The sequence below is a fragment of the Lutra lutra genome, chromosome 5 (genome assembly GCF_902655055.1).
Source record: "Lutra lutra chromosome 5, mLutLut1.2, whole genome shotgun sequence".
Lineage (NCBI taxonomy): Eukaryota > Metazoa > Chordata > Mammalia > Carnivora > Mustelidae > Lutra > Lutra lutra.
The window spans coordinates 148,139,869-148,165,668 of record NC_062282.1 but is presented as its reverse complement, the minus strand read 5'-3'; the positions used below and the strand labels follow the sequence as shown (position 1 = coordinate 148,165,668).

The 25,800-nt window shown below is 42.9% G+C and overlaps 2 protein-coding genes across 3 annotated transcripts in view; both read right to left on the bottom strand.

The window, feature by feature from the left end:
• Nucleotides 1–13,616, bottom strand: part of PGGT1B (protein geranylgeranyltransferase type I subunit beta) — a 59,024-nt gene extending 45,408 nt beyond the window's left edge. The window contains exons 1-2 of the mRNA XM_047730157.1: nucleotides 13,449–13,616; nucleotides 3,262–3,380 (exon numbers count right to left, since the gene is read on the bottom strand). Coding sequence (XP_047586113.1) covers nucleotides 3,262–3,380; nucleotides 13,449–13,588 — 259 coding nt within the window. The 5' untranslated portion in view covers nucleotides 13,589–13,616. The remainder of the gene's footprint in view (nucleotides 1–3,261; nucleotides 3,381–13,448) is intronic.
• Nucleotides 13,617–17,273: 3,657 nt separating this feature from the next.
• CCDC112 (coiled-coil domain containing 112) overlaps nucleotides 17,274–25,800 on the bottom strand; it is a 29,896-nt gene continuing 21,369 nt past the window's right edge. Inside the window, exons 7-10 of one of the 2 annotated variants that reach the window (XM_047730971.1) lie at nucleotides 20,828–21,241; nucleotides 18,875–18,970; nucleotides 18,008–18,126; nucleotides 17,274–17,657 (exon numbers count right to left, since the gene is read on the bottom strand). In XM_047730971.1, the coding sequence (XP_047586927.1) occupies nucleotides 17,615–17,657; nucleotides 18,008–18,126; nucleotides 18,875–18,970; nucleotides 20,828–21,241 (672 nt within the window). In that variant the 3' untranslated portion in view covers nucleotides 17,274–17,614. The remainder of the gene's footprint in view (nucleotides 17,658–18,007; nucleotides 18,127–18,874; nucleotides 18,971–20,827; nucleotides 21,242–25,800) is intronic. The other variant, XM_047730972.1, reaches the window with a different exon arrangement.

Here is a 25,800-nt window from a genome sequence, read left to right as displayed (position 1 = left end):
TCATTTTCCACTGCAAAGTATTCCATTGTGTGAATATTTTAATACATCATTCACCCATTATACCAATGATGGGTAGTTTTTATGGTTCCTACTTCTGGGCTCTTGTGAAAAACACTGCTATGAACATTCTAGTAGGTATCTTCTGGTGAACAGGTTTTCACTTCGGGGGCGGGGACTGGGGAGCAGAAGGGCTAGGTCATGAACTGCACAGATATTCAGCTTTAGTAAACACTGCCAGTTTTCCAACTGTTGGGCAGTTTTCCTTCAGCTCCTGGTGAGAGTTCCAGTTATGCTACATTCTCACCAACTGCCGTTATTTTCTACCTTTTCCATTTTAGCCATTCTAGTGAGTATGTAGAAAACACAATTATTATAATATGAAAGTTCAGATAATAGCAAATCTCTCACAACAAAGCACTCTTTAGAAAGAATATGGGCTTTTAAAAAAGATTTATTTATTTGAGAGAGTGAGCGAGCAGTGCAAACAGGAGGGAGGGCAGGCAGAGGGAGAGAATCACTAGCTGAGCACTCCCCGCTGAGCACAGAGCCAGACCCCCATGGGGCTCGATTCCACCATCCATGGGATCATGACCTGAGCTGAAACCAAGAGCTGGACACCCAACCGACTGAGACTCCAGATGCCTCAAGAATATTTTAATTAAACTAACTGCACAAAAAAATGTTCACGGACTTGTTCAGTCACACGCCCAAGCGATAACAAATGACATGTATAAAGTCCCTGTTTAAGAGCGTAAAAACAGGAGCCCATTATTTCGTGGCCACTGCTTTTCCACTGGGAGAAGAATTAACCAGTTATTTTAACCATTCTGTAAGTTGCATTTAAAAAAAAGAATATATGTATTAACGGGTATCAAGCTGTTGTAAAAAACAATAAAATGGTAGAAGGAAAAAACATATTTTAAGGGTAGACAATAACACAGTTCAATCACGGACGCCAGCAAAGAATCCTCAAGAGTGGGGAGAAATAGGAAGACAGAAAGTAGAAAGCACAGTGAATACATGACAAATTACTGGTAACTAAAACTTCTAGTATGAGTTCTCTCACCCTAATGTTATGATCCACATTTTTCTAGAGTAGCAACAGCTACTTTATTCTAGGGAAATGAGTATCAGTAAATTTTTTCTAAAAATAAAATATATTTGAGCAAAAAACATACAGAACAGCTTTTCTATGACTCACACTGTATAATTTCCTATGCAGTGAGACACATCCTTAAAGAAACTATAGTGTATAATCAGAACATGTATTTTTAATAATCAGTCAAAAATTAAAATCTGTAATAATACCATATCTAATAATTAACTTTTTTTAAATAAAGATTTTATTTATTTATTTGACAGAGATCACAAGTAGGCAGAGAGGCAAGCAAAGAAACAGAGGGGGAAGCAGGCTCCCTGCTGAGCAGAGAGCCCACTGGATCCCAGAACCCTGGGATCACAACCTGAGCTGAAGGCAGAGGCTTTAACCCACTGAGCCACCCAGGCACCCCCTAATAGTTAACTTTTAAAGTTTAAAAAGAAAATCCCAGACTCACTTACACTAGCCAAAAACAAACAAACAAACAAACAAAAAACCCTAATAAAAAGGGAAAACAAAAATTACTTCCAGTTTTCAGGTGTCTAGAACTGTGACCTCACCTCAGCCATGCTCCAAGAGAATGAGCAGCATATCTTGTAATTGCCACAGCCCTTCTCTAAAGGTTTATTAGCAAGACATTCAATAACTCCTACTCCCCAATATGCTAGAATCACTCACTCCTAACCAGAGTATCACCTATGCTGCTTCACAGGGCTGGTGAAAAGTGAGTAGATATTTATGTATGACAAACCTAGTTCAAAATGCTTAATCATTTTTAAACAAGAATTCATCAACAGGCACAGATTTTAAAAATCATATAAATACGAACACTATGAAATCCATCGTAGTCCATCACTGGTCACTGGCAACTGCTCTGGGGTCCCCCCCCTTCCCTCCCTGGAGGTCAGGTGGTGGCACTGATTGTTCCAACCCTCCAATCACTGACTGGCTCCAAGGGCCAACAGCCCTCTATCCTCAGGCACTTTCCAAAAGTTACCTCATGAACATAACAAAAGACAACTTGTAACACTCTCAAGACTTAGGAAATGCCGAGGGTTAGGGAACTGTGAGCCAGGAACTGTGATTGAAGACCAAATATACATTTCTTACAGATCACAATATCATGATGCTATAGACCAAATGTGAAAATATAGCGAAGAGGAGCAGTTAAGTTAGAATAAATCAAACCTCTTTCTTTCTAAACAAAGCTTTAGCTTACTATTTCCCTGAAGTTCATCTAGGTGAGACCTTTATAAATGTTTACTCCAACCAACAAAACGCATGGTTGATTTATAAATATTGGCTCTTAAAAGCCAAGTAAGTGGTGACCTTGATAAAAACTATCATTTTATGGGAGTTTATCTATTTCTCTTTTCAAGGTTAGAATTTCTAACACCTACAAGTTAAATCAATGTTAAGTATGTTACACTTTAACAGTGTGAACAATAAGGTGTATAAAGCTTGTGTGCATTTAGTTGATTAAGTAACATATAAATTTCAAACATTAATTAAAAAAAGAAAAAGAATTTAACTGACCAAAATTCATGAAGTTTAAGAAGCATAAAAAGGACTACAGTGCTAGTAACAGTTCTAAGAAACCATCAGAGAAAGGCTAACGAAACCCGAGAGAAACCACCAGGAGAGAACACCAAAGAGTTCACTGAAAAGACAAGAAGAATGGCTGGGAGTGAAAAATACAGCAAATGTTATGAAACTAAACAATCAAAATGACAAATATAAAATAACTGATAAGCAGTACTCCCCGTGGAAGAGAAGAACATAACATGCAGCTACAACAGCAAATCTCCAATTCCAGACAACCGCACAGTGGTTTTCTCAAGCGATTAACAAGTAGACTTTTTAATTTTTAATTTATTTTTATTTTTGTAAGTTATCTCTACCCTCAACGTGGGGCTCGAACTCATGACCCTAAGATCAAGAGTAGCACGCTCCACAGCCTGAGTCAGCTGGGCCCCCAATGATTAGACTTCTCAAGTGTCGGATCTGAACAGGATGGGAGTGCAGCGTTGCAAGGAAAACATGGCGGAATAAAATATGGTAAGAGTTTATGAATTCATACTGAGATTTGCTCGTCTGACACATGTTATGCCAAGTACAACTAACTAGTCACACTAAAAATAAAATGCTAAAAACTCACTCACTGTCTTCTGTGGGAAGGACCTGCAGGGAGTAAATCCACTCTATTATATCATCTTTGTTCACCAGATCTAAGGAATCCAACATATCCAGCCCGGAGAGCGCAAAAAATGCAATTGTCAGCCTAAAAGAAAAAAAAACAAAAATGTAAAATTCCATCTCAACTGTCAAAACACTGAAGTCTTTCTGATTCAGAAAAATAATAAAGTTTTTCTAATTTTAAACTTAATTTCAAATAGTTCTCTCATTTTGCAAAAGCCAAAAAGCCCTATTTATACTTATAGTTTAATATCAATCAAACCTTTGTTTCATTTAGGGGTTAAAAAACCAGTCCCATTCATCTGATGCATACATGGATTCACTAAAACAACCTGAAGGCTAAAGCAGATTTAAAAAAGAATTCCCTGCACCTAGTTAGTACAAATAAGTTCAAAAGGCTGGAAAACACATAAAATCCCTATTTCCACTTACTTGCCAAGAGCAACTATGCTTACAGTTGTTGCTTAATTCTTAAGGAATGTTAGAATAAATCCATCTGTACTCAAATTTGTTTATAAATAGTGTGACTGGAAAAAACTTAAAATGAATTTTGGGAAATAATACTTTAAAAATACATATGCGTTTCAACTCCATTTTCCCAGAGAGCATTCTTTGATGGAATGAGAAACTGTTAAGGCAAAACATTCCCCTCCAAGAGTGCACACTGAAGAGAAATGTAAACTTTGTTTTCACATAAAAGCTAGCACCTTAGTGATTACTTTTTAAATAAAGAGTTGTTATATATAATTCTTTTCAGGCTGAGATGAATTCTGTATTGCTGTCTGAGCACAGTTATCTCATTTCCATATTCTAACAATTCTGATGACTAATATACAAAATTAATACGTTGAATTATTTGGTCTAAAATCTGGAAACAAAGCCACTGGACACATTCTGTAACCTTTTCAACTAAGATTCCAAAAGAGAAATAAGCCTTAATGCCCTAAGGCATCCACTGTGTGTAATAAATTAAATTCTTTCCCACGCATTTATCAAAAACACTACCAACTTAAGGAAAAATGAGAAAAGTCACTTTTTTCTTTTTTAAGGGTACAATTCTCTTTGATTCCTAGTTGAAAAAGGCTGGCATACATTAGATAACAGGAGGAAAAATCAGGAGAGTAATTCTAACCAAAGCTTAAGGACTAAAACTAATGCAATATTGGTACACTTAAGAACAAGAGATTTGGGGAAACTTACATTGCTGAGAGACTATTACTGTATACTAGACACTGATCTAGAAAATTTCTTATATACTCTCGCGATTTAATTCTACAAACCACTGAGAGCCACCAGAATTAGGGAAGTGATTTATCCGAGCAGGATTAAGTAAGGTCAGTGAAACCCCTTTATGTGCAAGGCTACAGTTCAGAGTTCAGATTACATCATCAAATGAGCTAGAGTGAAATCCTAGGCTGGCTGATTCACAGCCATTTATAACCCAGGCAGGCCTTTTGCTAAATCTTTTCTAAGTCCCTTCCTTATCTATTGATGATTACCCCTCACAGTTAGTGCACTACCTGGCCACAAGCAATCACTCCTCAAACAGAAAACTGTCATGACTGGTATTTTCCCTGATTTTGATGAGGGAGCAGAAGGCAAGCTGAGGACAAAGCAGAAGCTGACACCTTGCAACCTGCCCCCATCCCCTACTGCTGGATGGGACATGTGTGACAGTGTGCCAGGAATCTCCCATCTTATGTTAATACCTTGTAGAGGGGAAAAACAACCTTAAGTCGACAATGGCAAGACAATGGCAAGGCCTCAAGGCCTCCATATCTTGTAGGTCCTCTTTAGCATATGAAAGTTCTTTCCAAACCTTTCTCTTTACCTCCCCCAACCCCACAGCATATGACCAGCCACCCCTCACAAGCCCAGGGCAGCAGCTCTTTCTGCCCATGGGTCCTGTCCCCAGGCTTTAATAAACCACCATTCTGCACCAGTGACATCTTAAGAATTCCTTCTTGGTCTTCGGCTCCGGACTCCACCCCACTGAACCTCACCTAAACTCTAAAACTTCATCAATTTGACAGGCGTTAATGACGACCCCAGCGTCTAAACACGCTGTCACACTACAGGCCTTTTCTCCAGGTCACTGGTTGGCAACCTTCTTCCCCCAGACGACACTGCTCGCTCCCCCTACCCCCAAAAATGATACTTTAGAAATGGGAAGAACTTCTCTCTGACAGCAGCGGTGTCTGAGAATCGCTGCTTTTCATGATCAGTATGTCTCAGGAGGTTAAGTTCAGCTCACCGTGATAAGTGCCTGCATTACTTCACGTAACCCTGCTAGGGAGCTCTCACTGGGGTTCTCAGTTTTGCTGTAAATAGTTACAGTTGGATATAATCAATTAAAATTATCCAATAATTTAGTTTATTAAAGCAATGTTACAGAAAAACCCAAAAGGAAGACAGAAAAGTGGAGGACAACAAGAGGCTGTCAACAAGACAATCTACGGAGGCTGGATATATCCAAGATCTTCCTGTCAGTAAAAAATATATGATCAGAAAACATCTACAGGGCTACAAAAAGAAGCTCGTATTCTTTTCTAAGTTAAGTACTCTCTTAAATTTTTCTAGCTCAAGATCATGAAGTCCAGAGAACGCCAAGTGATTTGCTTGAATTTGCAAGGCCAGATAACCAATGGAAACTACTCAGGAGCTCTGAGTCATAGGGTGCTGGGCTCCCTGGGGTGTCTGTCAAACCTGGCTGCACATTAGAATCGGCTTAAAAACACACACCTAAAACACCACCAATAAAACAGAGAGAAGGCCTAGGTCTTACTCTATGATAATGAAATGGAAATTCTAGGTGGAAGTGGAGTCTGGGTACCTGGTATGGGGGGGGGGCTTCCCAGGTGAGGTAACGTGCAGTCAGGCTTTAGAAGCACTGCTCTAGGGACTCCTAGAGGCTCAGTCAGTTAAGCGTATGGCTTTTTTCTTTTTTCTTCTTTTTTAAAATTTCTCTGAGAGAGAGAGAGAGAGGGAGAGAGCACAAGCAGGGGGAACAACAGAGGCAGAGGGAGAAGCCGGCTCCCCATTAAGCAAGGAGCCAGACGCGGGGCTGGATCCCAGGGCTCTGGGATCATACCTGAGCTGAAGGCAGACCCTTAAGCGACTGAGACACCCATGTGCCCCAAGTGTATGATTCTTAATCTCGGCTCAGGTCTCAATCTCGGGGTGGTGCGTTTAAGCCCTGTGTTTGGGCTCCATGCTAGGCATAGAGCCTGTTTAAAACAACAACAACAACAACAACAAAAAAAAAAGAAAAAAAAGAAAGAAAGAAAAGGCTTGCTTTAGAGCAGTGATGCCCCAGGATACATTCTAAAGACATTTTTCGTTGTCCTGAGAGAAGGGTGCCAATGCCAGCTAGCTGGTAAGTGCCAGGGATGCCGCTAACTGTCCCACCTACGATGCACAGGGCAGCGCCATTCAACAAAATGTCAACAGTGCGAAGGTTAAGTACCCTGCTCCAAAGTCCAGTGCTAGCTCTGTGTAAGTGTCATATGAATGACCTATTTTTCATTTTATTTGCTTCTAAGTATGGATGCAAGTACCAGAAATCAAGTCAGATACTGATAAACCACTTAAAAATCTTGCCTACTTAATTATTAAAGGTTCCCGAGAGTACACTATTTTCAACTCCTAGACTAAAGTTGACAGGATTAACACAGCTCTACTAAAAGCTTATGCTTATGGAGGTGCCTGGGTGGCTCTGTGGGTTAAGCGTCTGCCTTCGGCTCAGGTCATGATCTCAGGGTCCTGGGATTGAGCCTCGACTTGGGCTCTCTGCTCAGCAGGGAGCCTGCTTCCCTTCCTCCCTCTCTCCCTGCCTCTCTGCCTACTTGTAATCTCCGTCTGTCAAATAAATAAATAAAATCTTTTAAAAAAATAAAAAAAGAAAGAAAAGCTTATGCTTATGAAATGAGGTACCCAGCAGCGGCGGGCAGAACCAAGAAGTCAATTTGGAGCTAATGTCTTGCGTTCCTCTAAGGCCAGGAAAATACTCCTTTCTCACTACACCAGAGTTCTCAAGCAGTCCTAAAACTCTTGAGAGGGAATGGATCAAGTAAGGCATAAGAAAAAGCAATTTTGGGCTGTGGGCCTCTGAGAGAAATAATGGTTTTATGGTGCCCCTGTGAGTGCTACTTGGAGTGTGGATTGCTGGCAACCCACCTGAGGGTAGGTGTCTAGAGGCGAAATCGTGCCAAGACGTATGCCTAAAATCAGGCCAGTGAAGGTATTTCTACGTTAGTTCCTTTGGAGAGCATTTGTTTGTTCTCTTCCATTCTCCTCTTACCCAGAATTGAACTCTAAAACTATAGCTTGCAAAAGCAAAGTAAACCAGCTACATCTTCCTGACCCTTCTTTTACTCCGAACAACACATATGAAAACCACATCTTACATGGATGAGGTAGTAAAGTTTGTCTCCTCTAAATAAATTGCTGCCCCACTCTTATTCACAGATAAGAGGCATCAATTAAATGATGTCCTCAGAAGATCTCCAATTTTTCAGGTTGAAGAATAAAATTTTCAGGCTTAAAAAAAAGCACAAAAAAACAAAAACAAAAACCCAAGGATTACATGGTGCGGGAGGTGGGGGACAACCAGTCTGGGCAGTGGAAAAAGAATTGAGCAATAGTAATAAATTTCCTGTGCCAATAAAGGAGTAGTGTACCATTAGGCTAGAGCAGGTAAGTAACCATTTGCCAGTATACCGCGAACACTGATGTATAGGCACTGACTAGATTACCAAACTTTGGATCACCTGCTCTGCTCCCTTCTGCCAGTAGTCTCTACCAGCATCTCCAAGTGTCTTTAACACATGACTGCATTCCTGCCTAGATCTTAAGAGAGGCTATAATGAAATCATAATGCAAAGAATTCTAAAATTATGAACAAGCATTTAGAAAGAGAAAATATTTAGAAATAGGAACACAGTTGCTCAATAAATTTGCTAACACTGGTAATGATAAGAGAGACTCAGAGGACAGATGGAAATTAATCACGAAGTTAAAATACACAGCACAAACAGGCCTCAGTAAACACTCTGGAATGAACGACTTGAAATGCTTCAGGAATGCTAGAATTTTAAGCCTCACCCCCCCCTTTTTTTTTAAAGATTTTATTTATTTATTTGACAGACAGAGATCTCAAGTAGGCAGAGAGGCAGGCAGAGAGAGAGGAGGAAGCAGGCTCCCTGCTGAGCAGAGAGCCCGATGTGGGGCTCGATCCCAGGACCCTGGGATCATGACCTGAGCTGAAGGCAGAGGGTTTAACCCACTGAGCCACCCAGTCACTCCTAAGCCTTACTCTTTATCCTTAATATTTTTCAGTAGCTGGCTTGACGTAAGTATTTTTAAGTACAGTCACACTTCTTTGGAATTATTTTACATGCAAAATAATTTTTCAATAAGAAATGTTTACCAAACATCTACTACAGACTAGATTGTGACAAAAATGATTAAAACAAGCCTCTTAGCCTTAGCAGGCTAAATTATGGGGAAAAAATAACTAAGTAGCTATATAATAAGCACTCTTAAGAAAATCATCTTCAGAGCACCTGGGTGGTTCAGTTGGTTAAGTGTCTGACTTTTGATCTTAGGGTGGTGAGATCGAGCCCTGCCTCACTTGGTGTTGGGTGTGGAGCTTGCTTAAGATCCTCTCCCTCCCTTCTCCCCTCCACCTTTCCATCCTCTCTCCCCAAGCCACTAGTGCTCTGCCCAAAAAAAAAAAAAAAACCAAAAACAAAAACAAATCTCCCTTTCTAAACCTACTCCTTTTGCCTCTTGTTCTCTAGACCATGGCAGTTCCAATCCCAGAATCCTGGAACTCCTCCTTTTCCCTGAACTCCTTCATTCTATCCCATTCTGCCCCAGCATCTGGCTCCCAGATTAGTGCATACTACAACCGCTCTCTAACTGGTCTTCCTGATTCCGATCTGGTCTCACTTACTACTACAACAACCAATCTCAAATTCAACGATCTCTCTGAAGTGCATATTTCAGAAGATCCACTAGGATCCACTTCTACCAGAAGATCCACTGCTTGGCAAATTTCCTTCACTTCTGTGCTACGAAATTCAAGTTTCTTGACCTGGCACACAAGGCCTTCTGTAATATGGGCCATGTCTGCCCTCCTGACTAAATTCCTACCACACCTGCCTTACATTTTGAACCACTGCTGGACAAATGATTGCAGTTCCTCTGCTCAACACTCATTTACCTACCTTTATCGGCTTGTCCATTTGCCTATAATCCATCCCCCCAAAACTAAACACATTCTTTAACTTAACTTCAGGGTTACATCTTCCAACAAGCCATCTCTGAGACATGTCCCTCTTCAGGTTGAGCTAAGGTGCTTCCATAATATCCTGTAAATACCACAATCATTGTGCAAACAAGTTCAAGTGTGGTCAGGGGATCAGCAACACCGGCAGCACCTGGGAACCTGCTAGACCTGCAAGACCTTAGACCCCTCCCAGACCTATACAGTCAGAATCTGCGTTTAAACAGGATACCCAGGTGATTTATACGCACATTAGAGTTGGGAGGCACTGTGTTAAGAATCTGTTTGTACATGTGTTTCTCCTATCAGGCAGTCTCCAACATTAGGGTGCCTAAGCACCCTCTGGGATGCTGGTCACAATGCACACGGGCAGCCCGTGCAGAGTCTGAGGCAGAACTGGGGAGGGGCCCAGGTACTTGCATTCTTATAAGCATGTGATGATGTCATTAATTTAGAGCCTCCCGCCGTGACCATCACACTTTGAGAAACATACTATGGGATTGCAACAGATTTCTGATAAGGGAGGGAATGAAAGCAGAACAGTGGCTAGATGGTAGTGAGCTGAGCACTTATAACACAGGCTACACAGGGGAAGGACATGTGAACAGAAAAGACTAGGTAGACTGGGATGTCCTGTAAAATAAAAACCAAACATCTAAACCCTTCTTTGAGAGCAGCTGGATCTGTAAAAATAACATACACAGAAAATGGTCAGTATTTTGTTCTTCAGTTAAAAAAACCTACTCTAACTCCCGTTACCCAAATACAAATGGCAGTAACAACTTATAACCAAAAACTCTCTGAACCACTCAAATGGGGGCCTGAGTGGCTCCGTCAGTTAAGCATCTGCCTTCAGCTCAGGTCCTGATCCCGGGGTCTTGGAATCAAATACCACATCAGGTCCCTTGTTCAGCAGGGAGCCTGCTTCTCCCTCTGCCTGCTGTTCCCCCTGCCATGCTCTCTCTCTCTCTGACAAATAAAATCTTTAAATAAATAAATATATAAATATAAACCACTCACGAAAAAGAAACTTGTTAATGCACAAAGCTCACAATCCAAGGTTTAATATTCACATGAGGTAACTAATAACTACCACCTTTCAGAAATATAAAAAAAGTCACAGGTGAAATAAGTATTTTGTTTTCATAAAGCCGTTATTAGAAAAATAAAAATTATTTAGTCCTATTTGTCAAACTAAAAACAAAGGGGAAATGAAAGTAATTTTGCCAAAATGGTGAGTCAGAAAGTGTCTAAATGTCTAGTCTGTTATCAGCCTTCCTAAGAATCTCCTAAGAAGAAAGGCACACCAAAAATCACTGGTTTTGCACTGTATCCCTGTACCCAAACAGCAGGCACTCAACAAATGTCTATGGAATTAAACAGCAATACCAAGTTAAGACCAGTGACTTAGCAAACACATTGTTTTATCTGCAAAGTGGCAACAGCAGAAATTTCACAATCAGTCACCTTTGCTTAGAAGCTCAGAGCTCCTTTGTAAGCATACAATTATAAACCACAGACACCACAAAAGGACTTAACCCTAAACTAAGGAAAGTAAAACTGACTCAGGAAGACAAAAACTGAAAAACTTTTACACTACAAAAACTGCTATGTGCACATTAGCTTAAATGTGGTTACGTATGCCATAAGAAAACAAGAAACAAAAAATTACTCAAGTGATAAACATTAGGTGTACAAAGGATATAATTAAATTTCTTAACTAATGTACCATGACCCTATACACTATCATCTACCATATGATGCCTTGTGTAGATCCTAAGATTACATTGAAATTATTAAATCAGTTGTCCAATCAGAAAATTTTTGAAGTTTTACTTATGCTATGGGCACTATTACACAGTTTACCAACATGCATTAGTATACATGGTTTTGTCCATGCTGGAATTTTATTTTATTTTATTTTTAAAGATTATTTCTTTCTTTCTTTGACAGATCACAAGTGGGCAGAGAGGCACAGAGAAAGGGGGAAGCAGGCTCCGGGCTAAGCAGAGTCCAATGTGGGGCTAGATCCCAGGACCCCGAGATCATGACCCGAGCTGAAAGCAGAGGCTTTAACCCACTGAGCCACCAGGTGCCCCTATGCTGGAATTTTAAATAGAGCAATCAAACAGTGGCATTTTGAAAATACAACCACAGACCTAAAATGATAGCTACAAGCAAAGTTCAACTGTTTAACAAGCACCATAAGATGGAAGATTTCTATCCAAATGCTCTGAATCTACGTAAAGTCAATCCCATAAAATGTGTGATCTATTAACATCTTTGTTTCACCACATATCCTTCCAATCAACGGAATTTTGGAAACCTTAATTCAGGTCTAGGGATGTGCTCTGCTAGCCAACACCTATGGATAGAGAAAGGAATGTAAATAATGCTTCACTCTTTCTTCAGCAAAAATGTGCCCATTATTCAGGGCTCAGCTCACATTATTCAACAAATTTACTTCTTGCCTCCTTTGTGTAATACTGCCCAAGAGACTTTCTGGGATGATGGAAATGTTGAAACAGCCACAAAAGCAAGTGGCCAATGTGGTGACTGAGCACTTGAAATGCAGTGGCTACTGCAAACCGAAATACTTAATTTTTAATGTGATTTTATTTTAATTAATCCAAATTTAAACAGAGCCAAATGTGGCTAGTGACTACTACACCGGATAGAGCAACTCTAGTAGCATACAAGTAAACTAGAAAAAAGATCTTTCCTGAAGTTTACAATCCTGCGTGAAAAAAAATATTAAACAAATAAACCAATAAATATATAATTTCAGGTAGTGACTGGAAGGGGCGGATCTCTTTTGGGAAGGCCTCTCTAAAGAATTCTGGATTAGGTTATCGCCCTTCCTATGTGCTCCCACTAACCCTATGCTAACACAGATTTAACACACATTAACCCTATGCTGCAAAGAACTCTAGGGAAACGACTTGTCTTGTTCCGCTGTACTCCAGCACCTATCATACTGAGTTTCTAGAGCACCAGGCAGAAGTAATCTAAAAAACTCACAAATCTGACCCAGCCATGCAATGGTCAAAATACACCAGAGAATCGGAGTTCAAAAAAATACGGAGAGATTAGAGCAAACCCAATCGGCTTCGTACCCAGTCGCAGGCAGCCTTGCAGCCTCCCTTCCAAACACAGCACTACAGAGCAAAGACGGCCTCCTTCTCTTTCTCATCCCCAGACTTCTACTCCGAATGACTAATTCACAGTTTTTTCGCCGCAGCCAAATCACACTCCTCAGCCAACTCCAACTCACAAGGCTACAGCAAATACACTTTTAACAGGCTGCTTCACGGAACACCGCACCTCATCCGCCAACCTTCTCCTACCCTGAGATTTACAATTCCTGGAAAGTTAATCTCTACTCTAACCTGACAGGCTCTGCGCCGCTCCTATCCATCCAACACCATAGGGATATTCCATCAAGAGGGAATGACGTTTTGGAGGGAAGGGTAGCCCAGGAGAGGCCATTTATCTAAAATACGAAGGCAAAGTGATGCGTCTTTTCCCTTCTGTACTCGGAAGTAATGAGGCCAAGTGATTCACAGCCTCGTAGTGGGAATTTAGAGGAAGCTCGGAGCTGACAGGAAAAATGGTTGGGAAGTGGTAAAGGCAGACACCGGAGGGTCCACAAGCCCTCGACTTACTGCTGCCCCAATCCTCCCGCCACAACCCGGGGGGAATGAGGGTGACTGCAGATCCGCCCGGGAGGAGAAGCACCTCGCACTGCCGGGTGGGCGATGGCGCAGGGCCCGCAAGCGCCGGGTCAGCCGGCCGGCTCCGCGGAGCCTTTCCGCTGGGGCCAGGGGCCCCATGCCCACCCCGCTGACCGTGGCCACCAGTTACCTGCTGGTCTCGAGCGAAGAATAACGCTCGGGCAAGACCTGGAGGCAGCGCTGGAAGAATCGCACGTGCCGGTCTCGCAGGAAATCCAGCCGCTCTCCCTCACCGCTCCCCGCCGGCCGCTCTTCCTCCGTGGCCGCCATGCTGCTACGGAAGCGACGTCCGCCGCGACCCGGAAGCACTTGGCGCGCGGCGTGAGGGAAGCCCGAGGGGCCACACGGGGATGGCGCGTGGGCTTGGGCAGTGCGCCTGCCGCGCGCCCGTCTGGGGTTGAAACGACTCGCTGTTCACACTCTTAACGCAGCGCTTGGTGCCTTCGCATTTCTCTCTACAGCCCACCTTTCTCGTCTGAGCCCCGCAGGCTTGGAGACCCTTCTCAAGCCTTGTAAAATTCAGCCCACAGATCCACCAATCCCTCCAGAACTTTGATCCTCCTTCGGTATTTGTAAGTGCAAGATCAAAAACTTCTAGTTCGCTTTGAGACGATCGCGGCCCTAAAGGACGGTATATTTGAAAATGGATGGATCAGAATAAATCCTTTCTGCAAGTCCCCAGCTTTCAGCTGAATGGATAGGGAGGCTAGATCTTCAAATCAAGCTGTGAAGATAAATGTTTTTTTAAAAATTACGGACGCTTCCTGAGCTCAGAGACGTTCCTAGTCCTCTCTAGGATACCAGCAAATATATATATATATATATATATGTATATATATGTGTATGTATATGTATATATATGTATATATATATACACACACACACATACATACACACACGAATAATAACAAATATAAATATATAAACATATACATATATGAATAACAAATAAATATATAAACACACATACATACACAATTTACATTTATATTTCTATGTGTGACTGCATCATTTTCTTTTGCAAGATTTTACTCTTAATGTTAAGTCTGTGTTCATCTAGCATCGTTGTCGCATCAATTTGCCATGGCAAACAAGCTCAAATGTTCTCCAACTACCCCTATATTAAAATGAAATAGCATGCTTCTAGCAATTTTTTTTTTTAAGTTGGAACTTAATTTGCTTCAACCATATATTATTCCCTTTAAAAGGTCACGAGGCAGTCTGGGGGAAAAAATCCACCGAAAGATCAGGCTCAAACCTAGGTTCTCTATAGTCGGCTAAGCTAAGTTTGAGTATAATTTTAATTGTTACCTTTTTAGAAAAATCGATTTAAGATACATGCTGTGTGGGCTGCAGTTATCTTCTCCTTATTCAATAACCCAAAGCGCCTAGTTTTAGGTTCCAGTTACTACTCAATCACAGGGATTCCTGTATGTCTGAAACAAATGCGGCATGACCAAAGGGCTGGGTATAGGCCACGGGCTGTTTTTGGGCTTCCTTACAAATAGGGAGGCCACATTCCTTGTTTTTCAGGTATGCCTCGTCTAGAGGAGTTTTCATTGTCATGAAGTTAAGATCTTTCTCTCTCCCTTACAAACACGCCCCACCAAATGTTTCAGAATGTCGAAAGTGGGGTCATATCACACACATTTTATTTATTATGGACAATGCAGTCTATACATGCTCAGAAAGACAATCCTGTTCAACTGCGCCACCTAAAGAGAACACAGATAATTTTCCTTTGATTCTCAGCTCAGGAACCAGCAATCTGATCCAAATTCCATGATGGACTCGCTGAGAGATAATATAATATGCCTCCTAGGTAAGTAAAAGGGTTTTCGTGGGTGACTTTGACCACACAAGATTGTTGACATAGGCATGACAGAAGCCAACCCCCATGCAAAGTGCCACTCTATGTTACTAGGTAAGAAGTGTAAATAGCTTAGGTTTTCAAGATATAGCATGATAAGACATCTATATAATTAAACATTATTTAGCCATTAAAAAATGTTTGAATTCTATAGAAACATAGGAAAGTATGTATAACTTAGTATAGTAAATAAAACATACTCTATGACTGTAGCTATTTTAAAATATGTAGGTATGTTTTTGGAAAAAGTTACCATGGAGTGGTGGAATCAAGGGTGCTTTATTAACATTTTTCCTTTAGGGTTTTTTTCTAAAGTTCTTACTCAGATCGTTTTTATTTATTTTTTATTTTTTTATTTTTTAAAGATTTTATTTATTTGACAGAGAGAGATCACAAGTATGCAGAGAGGCAGGCAGAGAGAGAGGAGGAAGCAGACTCCCCGCTGAGCAGAGAGCCCGATGTGGGGCTCGATCCCAGCACTCTGGGATCACGACCTGAGCCGAAGGCAGAGGCTTTAACCCCCTGAGCCACCCAGGTGCCCCTCAGATCCTTTTTAAGCCAGTAAATGAAATGTTTATTTATCTCTTCTCTGAGCCTACAACTGAAGATAATATTAATTATGCTTATTCTATACTTTTTATACATCCCTCATTTGTTTTAGATTCAGTTAGAAGGACTGGTTTTGTCAAAGAAAATTCCATACTTTTATTAAGAAACAAACAAACAAACAAAAACAGACAAAAAGCCAAAAATCACACTACCCAGTATGCTTACCTTTGATGCAGGAAATGGAAAGCTACTTTTGTGTGGCAACAAAAAGCAGTGTTCAAAAGCCATATATAAGAAGGCTTTCTTTTGTGTATCTTATAGTATAGTAGTTCCATTCTGTGTTTAAAACCTGTTGTCCAGGGGCACCTGGGTGGCTCAGTGGTTGAGCCTCTGCCTTCGGCTCAGGTCATGATCTCAGGGTCCTGGGATCGAGTCCCGCATCGGGCTTTCCCGTCAGCGGGGAGCCTGCTTCCTCCTCTCTCTCTCTCTCTGCTTGCCTCTCTGCTTGCCTCTCTGCCTGCTTGTGATCTCTCTCGGTCAAATAAATAAAATCTTTAAATAAAAAAAAACCTGTTGTCCAATATTGTGTCTCTAAACTGCCTCCAACCATTTAAAAACAAAGAGAACGAGGGCTACAAATAAAACAGGCATCCCTAATTAAGGATGTTTTATGTTATTTCTCTAATTTTGCACCAATAATTGTGTAATCAAATTCAGTTTCCAAAATTTGGAAGCCATCAGCTTTGACAATTAACTGTGAAATAAGTAAAGGTTACTACTGACAGTTTACTAACAGTAAACTTCTGAGTCATTTGACCTAGATGTTTCAAGTTATAAATTAAAGATATTCTAAGATAAAATATAAAAAACGCAAGTTCTTTCATATTTGTTATATATATGATACCTCTCCTATAAGATGGGGACTGATTAAAGTTAGGAACTAAGATTTTATAATATGAAAAGTTGAGCCAAATTAAGTTAAATTGTGTTTTCACGTAGAAAAGTTTGGGAATTTTAAAGTTGCCTCTTTTGACCAAATATTCTGAGCCAAACAGAAGCAGTAAAGAAAACTGCACCAGCCAGAAGATGTGAAAGACTCAAAGGCTTTACAGATGTGTGACATCCAGAAAGGCTAATGGGAAATCGGGCATAGCCAAAGGAAACCAAAAAGATGTTGATAATATAAATAATAGGATATTTCGAGGTGAGGCATATTTTTAAAATAAATATTCTCTATATAAAACAAAGCATGCTTCCAACAAATACAAAATATTTATTACACAAAAATGTAGCAACCGACAAACTACCAATTTGTTAAACTTAGAAAAGTACTGACTTATTTCCCCCCAGAAAGGAAAATCTTTACATTTCTGTTCCTTGAGCTCATTCGCCTCCAAGTTATAAATGTTACAAAATTTTTGTTTAAAAAAAAAATTGAATGTGCTATGGTGAGTGCTGTGAAGTGTGTAAACCTGGTGATTCACAGACCTGTACCCCTGGGGAAAAAAATATATTATATGTTTATAAAAAATAAAATTAAAAAAAAAATTGATACTCTATGATTGACCCAATTTATTTTGCTATGCCATGACAAAAACAAAATACCTTTGAAATGTTCTCAGGATTTAAATGAAATCATGTGTGTAACATACACTTATTCAAATAATGTTTACATCAATAATAGGCCAACATACACATTAAATACCCACTGAGTATAGACGAGCTCCAACAGCGCCGCAGGGAACTCAGTACCTGTGCGTTCACAAACAACACGGTTACCAATCTGACTGGGGCTAGTACTACTTAACATGGGCACTGACTCTCTCCTGGTCTGTACATGCTGACACTTTCATCAACTGAATACCAACTTCATTATCTCATATTCTTTTCTCAAGTCCTTGTCTCCAGGTCGGAATAGCCCTAGGGAGAAGAAGAAGGGCAATTATAAATACAAAAGGAATTTTTTAGAAATCCTAATTAATTAAATTCTACGTTGGACTCGCTGAGAGGTAATATACTACGCCTCCTAGGTAAGTAAAATGCTTTTCATGGGTGACTTAAATGCCACTCTATGTTATTAGGTAAGAAGCGTAAATAGCTCGTTTTCAACGCATAGGAATGATAGAACATCTATATAACTGAACATTATTTAGCAACTTTTATCAACTTTTTAACTGTAAAATAGAGCATGCAAATAGAAACTATATAAAATATAAACATGTAGCTATGAAGTTATTGTAAAGTGGACACCCACTTTAACTCCTTTTTACCTGTGTGGGATATGCAGAAGTGGCCCGGAGCCTGTGGGTCCCGTCTTCTTGGTCCGTTCCTCCCAACCTTTGGTAGGTCTGTAAAGCCTAGAGGGATCCCTACCAACGTTGTTTTCAACCTGTAATCAGAAAGAAAATGAGTGCCAGTTACTTTATATGCGCTATTAAGTTTGGGCTAGTGAGTGAGATCTTTAGTAACAACAGCAAGCAGTTATAAGAAACACCCTTGAAATTCGCTAAACAGAAATAAAACTGTTAATAACCTTTTTGGCAAACTTCCGATTGTGCTCCTAGAGCTAACATAAAATCTGAACTCCATTAATCTATTAATAAACTGTTTAACTTAGTTTCTTTTTTTTCTAGTTCAATTATTGTATTCTGCTTCCACTGTTGTTCTATTTTTTGTTTCTATTCTGAGGGAAATGTAATGCCTCCAAGGGTGATCTTGGGATAGCCAGACAATGAATTTAGGGTAAATAACTACCAGGAAAGTCCTTCGTTCCCAGGAGAGTCACCAACATCCGTAGTCCGTGTACTCTCAGGGAGATTAAGCAATGCTCCTAGCTACTATAGGTCTAAAACAGAGGCACGTATGGAAGAAAATGAAAAACAGAATGAAGAGTAAGAAGAGAAAATTAATTCAGGGTAAAAGAAAATAAGGTGCTTAGAATGTGAAATGGCAGAATTCCAACAGTTGCTTAAGTTGTGCAAAGCTGTGCTTTGTAATATGTAAATCCGTTAAGTACGAAATCTAGAGGAATCGATACAGAAATAGAGTTCTGGATATAAAGAAAATGGATTTCATGCTTGCCTCCTTACCAATCAAGGCGTTAGGATAATAACAAAATAAATCTCAGCACACAGCACCTTTTCTTTTAATTTTGCCAGTTTTCTTTGTTTTTCTGCCTTTTCATCTTCCTTTAACTGTCGATCTAGAATTTTCAATTCAAGTTTATGTAAATCCTAAAAAAAAATACACCAACAATAGGAGGGTAACATTAAGAAAACAAAATTCATTAGAATTTGTTTCAAAGGTCAGTAGCTTGCAAGAAAAATCAAATTACCCTAAATATCAATAGTTCAATATCAACCTTTTCCAACAAAGGCTAAGAGCTATCTTTATCCTGAATATAAATCTAACACATGCCCATCCTTTCTGAATGGCTTTCTTTAGCTGTTTTATTTTATAGTTCAATCTAAAACTCCTTTTCTTTGATAGTTGAGCTAAGCCCATTTTCGCTTTTCAATACAGATATATCTGGTTTTAGATCTCTCACATATGTTCTATTTTACAGGATTTCTTGGTTTTTTTCTTGGTCTTTTATTGTGTGGCCTGCTCACCTTTTTTTGGTGGGCAGTGGGGAGAACGCATGGGATCTTGCGTTATTTATCTTTGCGTTATCTTGTTATTTAGGAAGATTTTCACATATGGACTAAGGGAAATTCCATTAGTGTGGTTTTGTCTATGATTTTTCTTTGCATTTCCCTTATTTTTTGCTTCATGATAGCTGCGCCTATATCTTTTGATGCACATAACAATTCATAAGAATTACTTCATAATAGTTATATCTTATTTTTTAAAAGAGTATTTATTTGGCAGAGAGAGAGAGAGCGTGAGCACAGCAGGGGGAGCAGCAGCAGGCAGCCAACTTCTGGGGCTGGAGCCCAACATGGGGCTCGATCCCAGGACCCTGGGATCATGACCTGAGCCGAAGGCAGATGCTAAACCCACTGAGCCATTCAGGCTCCCCCAGTTATATCTCATTTGAACCCTTTTTCATCTTAAAGTATCCTTCTTGGGAACCTGGGTTAAGCATCCCAAGTTAAGTTGGGGTTAAGTTGGTTAAGTACCCAACTCCTGGTTTCAGGCCATGATCTCAGGGTCATGAGATTGAGCCCCACCCTGGGCTCCAGGCCCAGCAAGAAGTCTGCTGGGGCTTCTCCCTCAGCCAGCCCCTCCCTGCCTGTCCTGCATGGTGCACTTGCCTTCTCTCTCTCTCTCTCTCTCTCTAATAAATAAATCTTGAAAAAATAAAGAAGCTTCCTTATCTTTTTGGACTGAATTCCACTTTAATAGTAAAACTGTACTCTTTTCTTCGATTAGCATTTTTCTTGTGTATGTTTTTTATTTTCCCCTACCTCTCAGCAGTTACCTTGGTTCCATTAAGTACACACTGAGTTTCTACACCGTACCAGACCTGAGGGTACACGGATGAACCAAAAGGACAAGACCTCTGCTCTCATGGAGTTTTCATGATGGTAGGGAGATGGACAGTGAACAAGGGAGCGCATCACCAGTGGGCGTAGGGCCAGCAGGTCTGGCAGAGAACACAGCCCATGTGTGGCCTGACCTGTGACTACCTTTCCAGCGTCCTCCCCGGCTGCTTCCCAGCTCCTGTCTGGTGCCCTGAGATCGCTGCGGATCTTACAGGTTTCTCCCCAAACCACACGGCTACCCTTCATGCCGTTCTTTCTGCCCTTCATGCTGTTCCCTCTGCCAGGAAGGATCCCTGCCTTTCTTCTCCTTCAAGACTGCACCCCAGCATCACCTTCTGTCTGACCTCGCACAGCTCTGGAACACTTCCCTTGCTGCCTGCCTGCCTCCCGAAGTCCCCGGCGAACCCATCACTCTACTTCTACGCAGTCTCACGTCTGTCTTTCCCTGGGGGCTATACAACCCACTAGGATTCAGGGAGCACGGCTTCCTCACTTTCACCACATGAATGCCGGGTACGGGCCCGTTTTTGCAGACCTCAGTCTGGAGCGGGACACCCCTACATGGGGCCCTGAAGATGGACCCAGGAACCATTACTGACTCACTCGCTCTTGAAACCTGGAGATCTCCTCAGCAGCCGTTTTCCTCTTTTCTGCCTTTTCTGCCTTTTCCTTCATCTCCTTCTCAAGCCTCAGAAATTCTTCCTGCTCTTTCTTCTGCTGGGCGTAACTCTCCAGGAGCAATTTCAGTTTAAACTGGCGTTGCCGCACTTTCTGCTGCTTCTTCTCTTTCTCTTCCTCTTCTCTCACCTGGGAGGCGCGTCTCATGGACCTTTCTAGACTCTTCTGCTTCTTCCATGCTTCCACGGCCAGCTTCTGCTTCTTTCTTTGCTCCTCTTTTCGCTTTTGATTATCTTCGTTTTTACTGTGGAAGAACAGAGATATGTTCTCTGCCTTTTCCTTTAACTTGAGAATTTCCTCCTTCTTTTGCTGCTTTTTGGTTTTCCAGTTCTGAATAGACTGATTAAAAAAAGAGAGAGAGAGAGAGAGACAGGAAGAGAAAAACATTTTTAATAACCAAGAGCACTTGAAAAGGCAACCCCAAACCCATCTTTCTAGAAAGAACATTGCTTGCAGGAGGCTGGTTGCTTAGGTTTTAAAGCATTTTTTTTCCTGAACCAATGCAATTTTTTTCTACATTTAAAAAAAAAAAATCATGTATCTTTTAAACACTGAATAGTGGTTTGTTCTTTTGGCCTTCCCCTTCCTCTCTTAATTCTCAGGTTCACAAGGACGGCACCTCATCAAGTAGCTTCCTCTCCTTTACCCTCTTCATTTATGTTCATGGGGAACATCTCTTCTAATCATCTCGCTCTGCTTACAAACCATCTGTCTAGGCTTAGAATGGTGACCTTTACTTCTGGTCAAATATCAAAAGAGGAATTAAAAGTGGGTGGCTTGGGAGCATGGGGTCTGAAGCCAGCTGTCTGGGACCAAATCCTGGCCTCGCCGTTTAGTAGGTGTGCACTTGGATGAGTCACGGAACCTCTCTGACCTCACTCTGCTTATCAGTAAACCGGTGGGGGAGTACCTCTCAAACAGGGTTGCTGTGAAGATTCAGTGAGTCAGTGCCTGGCACCTAACGATTCACGAGTGTGAAAAAAAGAAAAGTAAAATTGCTGTACTGCACTTGTAGGTATATAAATATTATTTAAAATTCTAGCAGCCTGCTAGCAGCCATAAAGGAGACATCTCCTGAAACACTCTCCCCTCTAGTCAGGAAACTGTTTCTTCATCTTTTCTCATGGTGTAGCATATACTCATGAAAGAAATCCCCATGGCATGTGCACTGTATGCAAGGCCGTGGGAGAGGAGCCACGGATAATTAAAACACCACCAAGCGCCTTCTACAAGAGTCTCTCAGAGTGCGGGTCCTCAAAAATACCGAGAGTTCACTCCAGAATGTAAATAAACGCACTGCTTCCTTCAGTGAGGACATTTTCCATGGAAAAAAAAGTGAACTGAACTACACAGGGTGCTTACTGAGTAGCTGATTCAGGCATAATTTATCCTACTGGAAACCAGCAACAGTACAAACTGACATCCAGTCCATGGGCCACGTTTGAGTAGCACGGCTCGGGGTGAGATAAGATACATGCCTAAACACTAGCATATAGAATGTACCCTAGCATGTCACTAAAGAGGTATAAACAAGGGACACCTGGGTGGCTCAGTCGGTTAAGCGTCCGACTCTTAATTTCAGTTCGGGTCATGATCTGAGGGCTGTAGGATTGAGCCCTGAGTCGGGCTCAGCGCTGGGTATGGCGCCTGCTTGAGAATCTCTCTCTCCCTCTCCCTCTGCCCTCCCCCCAACCCTTGCTCACACTCATTCTCTCAAAAAAAAAAAAAAAAAAAAAAGTATACACAAGGCGTCTGTGAATTCTGAGGGAACTTCTGTGTCTGAGTGGGCAAACAGGAAGTAGCTTCTGATCTGGGCAGATTTTGATGGGCTGGTATTGGAGGGGAAAGAAAGAATGGAGGCTCTAGAAAGACAGAACAAGATAAGCAAGGATGCTTGGGCCAGAAAGTTCAGAGCACGTCTGAAAGTCATTATCTTCAGTTGGGCAAAACAGGGCGTGTTAAATGAAGTGCAAGGTAAAAATGGAAAATTTCCTACCCATCATCTTTTTTTTTAGAAGACTTTATTTTTAAGTAATCTCTAAACCCAACGTGGAGCTCGAACTCCCAACCCTGAGATGCTGAGTTGAACGCTCCACCCACCGAGCCAGCCAGGTAGGTGTCCCTCCTACTCATCACCTTAAACTCTGTAGAGTTAAAACTACATTCCCGATGCTTTCCCCCAAACTTTCCTCTTCTCCTCCAACATGTCCTACTTCAGTGAACAACTCTCAACCTGACTCAGCCACACTCCTACATTCAATCAAGAGTCAAACATCAGGAAACAGACTGCAGAGAAGAGGGAGCTGGAATCCAGGTGGTTCACCTTTATTACAAGCAGCACTGTCCCTGCCCCTTTTCCCCAGGGAGGTGGCTCTCAAGCTTGAGCTCTTAATGGAATAACCCAGTGGCGTTGTGAGAACACAACCTGCTCCCCACACCCAGAGCTCAGATTAGGTCTGGGGTTGGGGCCCGGAAAGTTCTAATAAGTCCCCAGGTGATGCTGACTTTGCTGGTCCAGGGACCCCATGTTTTCAGCATCCTGGAAAAAAAGCCCAAATAATTCTTAACAGCTCATTATTTCGAGTTTTTAAAAATGACTTGTTTCTAGGGGCTTGGGTGGCTCAGTTGGTTAAGCGTCTGACTTGTGATTTCGGTGCAGGTCATGGTCTCAAGGTCATGAGATTGAACCCCGTGATAGGCTCCGTGCTGGATGTGGAGCCTGCTTAAGATTCTCTCTCTTCCTCTCCCTCTGCCCCTCCTCCCCTCGCCGTCCCCCTGGCATGATCTCGCATGTGCACACTGGCAATCTCTCTCTCTCAAAAAAAAAAAAAAAAAAAAAAAAAGACTTATTTAAGAGAATTTTCTTAAAGTCCCAAATGCCAATTTTCCTATCTTCAACTTACTTCACAGGGAAAAAAGTAACACACAAACCCTAGTTATTTTCTCTAACATTTTAAATTAAACCTGGAATCCACATTTCTTCAATGCTCCTTAGGTATATCACCTGTTGAACAATCATACTTTGGCTGTCAAACCAAACCAGCTGATGTTTATTACAGCACAAGTCTACAAGAGGGACTCAGACTCAGACTATCTAAACCCTCGGCACCCCACCAGGAGCTCTAAACCCACGGCACCCCACCAGGAGCTCTAAACCCACAGCACCCCACCAGGAGCTCTAAACCCTCGGCACCCCACCAGGAGTTCTAAACCCTCGGCACCCCACCAGGAGCTCTAAACCCTCGGCACCCCACCAGGAGCTCTAAACCCTCGGCACCCCACCAGGAGCTCTAAACCCTCGGCACCCCACCAGGAGCTCTAAACCCTCGGCACCCCACCAGGAGCTCTAAACCCACGGCACCCCACCAGGAGCTCTAAACCCACGGCACCCCACCAGGAGCTCTAAGCCCTCGGCACCCCACCAGGAGCTCTAAGCCCACGGCACCCCACCAGGAGCTCTAAGCCCTCGGCACCCCACCAGGAGCTCTAAGCCCTCGGCACCCCACCAGGAGCTCTAAACCCTCGGCACCCCACCAGGAGCTCTAAACCCTCGGCACCCAACCAGGAGCTCTAAACCCACGGCACCCCACCAGGAGCTCTAAACCCACGGCACCCCACCAGGAGCTCTAAACCCTCGGCACCCCACCAGGAGCTCTAAACCCTCGGCACCCCACCAGGAGCTCTAAACCCACGGCACCCCACCAGGAGCTCTAAGCCCTCGGCACCCCACCAGGAGCTCTAAGCCCTCGGCACCCCACCAGGAGCTCTAAGCCCTCGGCACCCCACCAGGAGCTCTAAGCCCTCGGCACCCCACCAGGAGCTCTAAGCCCTCGGCACCCCACCAGGAGCTCTAAGCCCTCGGCACCCCACCAGGAGCTCTAAACCCACGGCACCCCACCAGGAGCTCTAAACCCACGGCACCCCACCAGGAGCTCTAAACCCTCGGCACCCCACCAGGAGCTCTAAACCCTCGGCACCCCACCAGGAGCTCTAAACCCTCGGCACCCCACCAGGAGCTCTAAACCCTCGGCACCCCACCAGGAGCTCTAAACCCACGGCACCCCACCAGGAGCTCTAAACCCACGGCACCCCACCAGGAGCTCTAAGCCCTCGGCACCCCACCAGGAGCTCTAAGCCCACGGCACCCCACCAGGAGCTCTAAGCCCTCGGCACCCCACCAGGAGCTCTAAGCCCTCGGCACCCCACCAGGAGCTCTAAGCCCTCGGCACCCCACCAGGAGCTCTAAGCCCTCGGCACCCCACCAGGAGCTCTAAACCCACGGCACCCCACCAGGAGCTCTAAACCCACGGCACCCCACCAGGAGCTCTAAACCCTCGGCACCCCACCAGGAGCTCTAAACCCTCGGCACCCCACCAGGAGCTCTAAACCCTCGGCACCCCACCAGGAGCTCTAAACCCACGGCACCCCACCAGGAGCTCTAAACCCACGGCACCCCACCAGGAGCTCTAAACCCACGGCACCCCACCAGGAGCTCTAAACCCTCGGCACCCCACCAGGAGCTCTAAACCCTCGGCACCCCACCAGGAGCTCTAAACCCACGGCACCCCACCAGGAGCTCTAAGCCCTCGGCACCCCACCAGGAGCTCTAAGCCCTCGGCACCCCACCAGGAGCTCTAAGCCCTCGGCACCCCACCAGGAGCTCTAAGCCCTCGGCACCCCACCAGGAGCTCTAAACCCTCGGCACCCCACCAGGAGCTCTAAGCCCTCGGCACCCCACCAGGAGCTCTAAACCCACGGCACCCCACCAGGAGCTCTAAGCCCTCGGCACCCCACCAGGAGCTCTAAGCCCTCGGCACCCCACCAGGAGCTCTAAGCCCTCGGCACCCCACCAGGAGCTCTAAGCCCTCGGCACCCCACCAGGAGCTCTAAGCCCTCGG